Source organism: Haliotis asinina, chromosome 3 (genome assembly GCF_037392515.1).
Source record: "Haliotis asinina isolate JCU_RB_2024 chromosome 3, JCU_Hal_asi_v2, whole genome shotgun sequence".
Lineage (NCBI taxonomy): Eukaryota > Metazoa > Mollusca > Gastropoda > Lepetellida > Haliotidae > Haliotis > Haliotis asinina.
In genome coordinates this window covers 70,226,759-70,233,425 of record NC_090282.1, presented here as the reverse complement: position 1 = coordinate 70,233,425, position 6,667 = coordinate 70,226,759, and the positions used below count along the sequence as shown (strand labels likewise).

General features: G+C 39.2%; 1 protein-coding gene across 1 annotated transcript; it reads left to right on the top strand.

The window, feature by feature from the left end:
• Positions 1–1,754: 1,754 nt before the first annotated feature.
• LOC137277048 (C-type lectin 1-like) lies at positions 1,755–6,160 on the top strand. The gene is made up of 3 exons (XM_067808708.1): positions 1,755–1,998; positions 3,690–3,884; positions 5,958–6,160. The coding sequence occupies exons 1-3, from the start codon at positions 1,755–1,757 to the stop codon at positions 6,158–6,160; spliced, it is 642 nt and encodes a 213-aa protein (XP_067664809.1).
• Positions 6,161–6,667: the final 507 nt, after the last annotated feature.

The following is a 6,667-nucleotide window of genomic DNA, read 5'->3' as shown; positions in this document are numbered from 1 at the left end:
TAGGCGGTGTCGAGTTATTATATAGTCTTTGGTAACGGGATTGTGTTCAATAACGTGGAAAAAAGTAAGTTGGTAAGGAAATGTTAGTTAGCAAAGGGTATATCAAGGGTCTGACATCTTTCAGGAACCCTCCAAATAGTCACTGCCTTCCCACTAATTTCACCACCTGAAGTTGCAGTAAAGGGGACCAGTGGGACCGCTAATTAGAACAGTGCACAATACATACAAGTTTAGAGTGACGAAAAACCTCCATCAGGCTATATGAAAAGATGGATAACTTCATTCAGAGCAATATCCCAGCTACTCTAGTCTTATGAAGTGGTCAAATGTATCACAGGCTATATTTAGGATTATAATTTCTCAGTAAAGTAAATATTGTATTAATTTTGTGGATTTGAGTTGCATCCGGAACTAGAATCGGCATCCTCAGAATAAGGCACCTAATCGCCAGTACACACAGTCGTCTAATCCACTCTGCCAGTATCTAACCCACTCAGCCAACTCGTCCATAAAAATGAAAGTCGGGCAACTGGTGATCTAGAAAAAGGGTCTTGTTCATCCTTCCGTGGACGCCACGGTGGCTGACATTGATGCATTTCTCTCGTCCAAAAAGTTTTAAAGTCTACAGGTGTGTCACAAAATATGTTTATGATGTCACGTCAGGTGCACATGGCTTTCCAGTGATTTTCCTAAGTAAATGACAGTACTTTTGGTGATCATTAGTAATTTTGGTTTGCTGACGTCATTGTACAAGTTGTTTGATGAGGATTGTCTGTATTTATCATTGACGAATAGTCAATGCTGGTTCGATGCACCCTGTTAAAGTTTGGATCCACTCATTAACAACTTGATGTTTTACGTCTTAACGACAAGTTCACTGCTAACCAGCAACCATACGTTGACTTATCGAGGAGAAAAAAACCCCAAACTTACACATTACCAATTCACGCGTCTGTAGATTGGTGATTTAAATGACATAGCCTTGCCAAAATCAATACAGTAATGAACGTATCTGTTATGGGATAACAAACCAGATCAGTGATAATTATGTCGGTTGTAACTTTAATGTGACGAACTAACGGAACGAAGCCGTACATTTTCACCACACGTTTCAGATCAGCTTTACTTGTATTGAATTATCGAGCATTTTGAACACACATGTATAGATATAATTTGCGCCTTGCCAAAATCAGTATTGCGATATAATAAAGGCACCTATTGTGACGTAGCAAGAACAGGGTGTATCGATTACTTGAAAGATTAATGTGAACGGAACGAAAACGTATTTCGATTAAAACAAAATGTAATTCTTGTAGGTAAGCCTTCTTCACTACACACACTGGAACAGCTCTTCGTTAGCTTGTAAGTAATGTTATTGACATATTGAATTCCTGCAGTATCATTGAACTCAGTAGGAATGGTATGGGAAAATAACCTTTGTTAGATAGCAGACTACATCTCAATTACAAATATATTCTGTAATCTGCGTTTATAACGAGCATGCTTATGGCAAAATGACGAAGATTCCTTTTTATGTCTCACCCACCTGCTACACGACCCTAATAGTGCAGCGGTATTTTGTGAGGTATAGCAAGATGTATTTGGTACCGTTGGAAAGCTTGGGATCTCTGGTTTTCCAAAACCAATATTCCCAGACTTGAAAGTGTCAGGCAACTGCGATTATAACGAAACTTACATTAGATATTCGATTGCCGCAATATGTCAATATTCTCCATATATCCAGAGACTGGACCATGGCACTCGTTCGACTTCAGCTGCATCTATCTCTGGTGCAGTTCCTCCCCTCGGACATAGATCCTCCAACAAATGCGGACATCGTGTTAGACTGCTTCAGCTCTTGCTTGAGATACCAACAGTGTGTCTCCCTGATTTATAATAGGAACAGCAAACAGTGTTACACCTATCCAGGCAGGCTTGAAGTTCCCTTCTGGGGAACTGGCATTAATACTGACTTGGACATTTACAACACTAACAGAGGTAAGAGAGATAGTCTTGTGATCTGGTAAAGCAGATTTGAAGCCAGTGTTTTCCCCTAAAAGTCAATGAAAGTGATTGATACATCACAATTTACTCATAAGGAATCATGTTTGCGTGAAAACAGTCAGTGAGTATGATTTTACGAGACCTTTAGCAATATCCAGAAATATCTTGCAGTCGGATAACGGAAATCACACACTGTATGGGGAGATAATAAAACAAAGGTCATTGGTGTCACAAGCGATCTGTGCCCTTCAACTTCTCTGCATATGTCTGGGAACTTTCGTATAAGAAAACTGACACACATCACTGTAATAACATTTGTATTTCTGTTATAGAACAGCGCCTGAAAACTTCATACAACACTGTATTGGTTGTCCAGGCGCATTAGTGACGCACAAAAACTGACCATTTAACCAATGTTGTTGCTGCATATTCTCAAAGCATTGTATTAGACATTTTCATGTTTCACCCACCCACTTAAGAGGCACTGAATGATTGTTTTTGAACCAATTGCAAGTAGTCTTGATGTTCACAAAAACTGACCATATCCTGCTCCACCAATGGTACTCACAACAAATATATGCAAACTCAGGGAACAGTTCCCCTGAAGATAACATATCCTGTCAAAGTAGGGGATTGCAATTGATATATTGTGATGGTCAAAACAAGATTAGATTTTTTTGGATTAGCATGCTCGATTGCATTTCAGTATGTGCTAAATTTACACTAAAAATACCTGGGCTGTTGGCACGGGACCTTACATCACGTCTAATCAGTGCTTACTATAGCTCAGTACGTTTAGAAAGGAAGGGAAAGAGTATCGTTGCAACAAACAGCAAACTAAAAATTAATACCATGCATGACTTGATAAAAAATCAGGAACTGTCAAAGTTTTCTTGCAGCGTGACGCCATGACTCACGCAAAACCATGCAAATTCAGCATTTCTGGTTTCTTGTAGTATTTACAATATAAACGATAAAGACATATAACAATACACGGATAGTCAGAATCGTTCTGATTGCATATAGGAAAGGAAGAGTCAAAGGAAGAGTCCTGTGTACGCTTGTCGGCGAAGCCTCCAATTTGTAAGAAATCTGTTACCGGTGGTGATATCATACAGCAACATTCGTATTAGACACTTTCTTTGAGGTGAAGGTCGGTTGAACAAGATTAAACACCATCGCCCTATCGCTTGTCAGCGGGGTACATTGAAAATAATAGAAGAACGCTCAACCAATCAGACAGCGACACATATGTGTGTGGTAAGATGATAATATGACGCCCCTTTCCTGATGCACAATACTGGTTTTGCTTCCATTTCCATAAAATGAAACCTCTTTACCTGAGTCTTGTTATTTCGGAACCTGTGATCTCATTTCCTCTGGAAAGAAATGTCTAAAAATACACATTACGCAATACATTTATCAACTACTCATTTATCCAGATTGTTGACTCTTCAGTCTGATACGCCCTCATGGGAAAGCTCTAACGAGTTTCACCCAATGCTTCGCCCACACTTTGTAGTTTTTTGTGGAATATTATGTTTAGAGCTTTTTGATGAGTGCTAGTTAAAAGGAGACGAAAGCACGATTGAAACAAGACGTGTTTCGAAGGTTTCAATGATAAAGCAAAATGCCCATTTAGACGTACTTGGTGCCGTGACTGTAATAGAGAATGTTTATTTCAGAAGGATATGGTTGTCCAAGTCATCTTGGATATGATTTCAATTCCACGATGAAGGTGTGCTTCAAAATACACGGTGACGTTAACTATGGACACAATCATGCCGCCAGAATCTGCAAGTCGGAGGGAAGTCATCTCATCAGAATCAATTCAAGTGCAAAGGATGAATTCTTGTCAGTCATTTGGCCAAGTGGAGCCGGTAAGCAATCACTCGAAAACTTAAAATATGTCCACCAGTGTTATGGAAATGTTACAAAAGTGTTATAGAGGTAGAAGTCTCTACTAGTATTTTCTATTATTCCAATATTTGCATCATGCTAATGTATGGTGTGATAAAGGAATGAACAGCACCAGATGCTATTATTAGTATAAAACCTCAGTATCGCTACATACTGCCCAGCCATCCGTCAGTGAAATCACATCAGACCGCTAACCCATGATAAGCTCCCATCTGAAACTATTCATCAGTATATTTGTACTGGGAAAAACGTGCATACTTTATTTTGGGCAGATAGTGTCAGCGAAGCGATTCACCAACGAATACTGGACATGTAGTATCCAGAAGTACCTGTGTTGCCCTACAGTGGCAATCCAAGGTCTATCACTTCGAAGTCGATCTTGCTTAGAATTGGCTTGCTGTCCCCAGTACTGTTGGTACTCTGATGAACATTGAGTTGGCGTGCAAGGACTCCCCAGCAACCACAATACAGGGAATGGTATGGGCAAAATCACTGATGCCTCACATTTCATCTGAGGAGGTTTTGAATGAAGACTCAAACGGTTGTATTATCCAAGCAGAAAGGCGACATGCTGTTTTGACAGTCACGACATATACAGGTTTAGCAAGAAATGGCTATGCACAGAACAAGTTGTGAAATCAGTATATGATCTCACAAGGTTGTAAAACGTAAAACATATATAGCACAAAATTAAGTTAATAAGGCAGTACGACGTCTGAAGAAGGAAGGGGCCCTAATCTCTTCAACAACAACTGTCTTTGTTTTTTTTTAAAGTCAGAGTAACCAATGAAATCGGGAGAATCTCGGTGTTTCTAAAGAGTGTGCAATTCGTAATTGATCGATAATTGTCGGAATTCGGTCAACACATGCCAACAACAAAACATTTGAAAGGTTTTTAAGTCTTGAATACCGTTTTTCTCTTTAAAACCTGGCTATATACCTTAATAGGTAAATCCACAGATGTGAGCTACTGGCTGCTGTTGCCTCAGATCAACACATATCTGCATGGACATCTCGTTCGCATTCAGCTTGTCAATGAGTAAAATAGGGATCGATTGAAACCCGGTAGTTCCAACTCTTAAACGAATCCCATAAACGAGTCTAGTTAAACTATATGTGTACGATTGACATGGTGCAATGAAAGAAATAGCGTAGCCACGCGTCGTCACGTGTCACGTCATCAATGATATCAGTATGAATCGTGACGTGTTGTGTCTGTACGATATACTGTGTGACCTGTACAGACGGGATCAACCAGATAGTGAAGGTATATGACAAAAACCATTACAGGAGGCCACATGCATATGAAATTATCTTACCTCACACATAAATGTAGCTGTCTGATCGGCTACGGGCTCTTCTATTATTTTCAATGCACCCCGTGTACAAGCGCGTGGTATTACAATACACCTCTCTGTCAATAGCAGCGCATTCGCTACTTTGTGGTACATGTAGTTATTTCGAATGACATTGCATTACGGAAATTACCGATGTTTTACGAATGCAAATTGATAGAAGGGAGATAACTCTAAACCTGTATTTCTTGTATCTTCCGCCATAGCTGACAATCGTTACGAAAAAAATAATTTATCACATAGCTTTTACGAAACTTTCAAATGTAGCCGCTGATTTTATTGAGAAGCGGAAATACATCGCGGCGACATCACTAAGACAGTACCTACGGGAAAAACAGTAAGATGCAAGATTCGAATAGTTTGATTCACACAGGTTGGCTGAAGTGTACGATCCGATACTCATGCTTGAATCAGTTCAAAATCAACATTGACGTGTTCGGTAAGCTAAATATGTTATTCATTGGTCACGAGTGGACCATGGGTTGAGGTACCCTCGCTGTTTGTTTATGTTCTCTGAGTCCGATATATACTACTGGAAAATAGAGACAACGGAGGGTTTTGTATTTTCGTTTTGGGCATGACCAGAAATCTGATGAAACGTTGATGTGAAAATGATTGTGAAACTGTCAGATGTTTAGGGAAGCTAAACTCAGTGATATTATTTACACATAATTTCAGTCCATATCGATGGCCGGTGTAAAGCAGGGGAAGGGTGGAGGTACTCGAATGGTGACAACATAACCTACATCAGATGGAGGCAAGGTCAACCTAACAGCAACTGCGGAGAAAAATGGGGGACTTGTCTGAACGCAGCCTCGTCTGGTTTCAATGACTTCATGTGCCAGAAACCATTTCCCTTCATCTGCGAAATCGTTATATGAAGACAACTTGTTGTTATTATATATTTCATCGTCTGGATCTCTCGCATCGATTCCCTTTATTACTTCTTTAATCTTGTTCCTTCTGGTGGCTAAACATATTGATGGTATTGGATACGCCTCTTTCAAACGACATTCAGTTATCCCATTTACCTTTCTAATATTAAACATCACTTCATATCAGATTATGTGTATGTAGCCAGGAATTTTTACAATTTGAATATGATTTTCACAACTGCAATATTGACACACCTTCATCAAAGATTTTAGCTATTAGAAACATAGATGACAATATTGTATATTTGCCTTTGAATTTAATGATTTTAGTATGAGCAGGGGCTTATCTTTCAGCATTTTGTAGAAGCTTTAATTGGAATAAGAGAGAATATTGGAATACGGTAAATAGTATTCTACACCAGCACGGGCTAAAATCAAGAAAGAATCGTCATTTTATCTGGATATATAAATGAAGCACTCTAATATCCATGATCATAATACTTCTGATGTTTG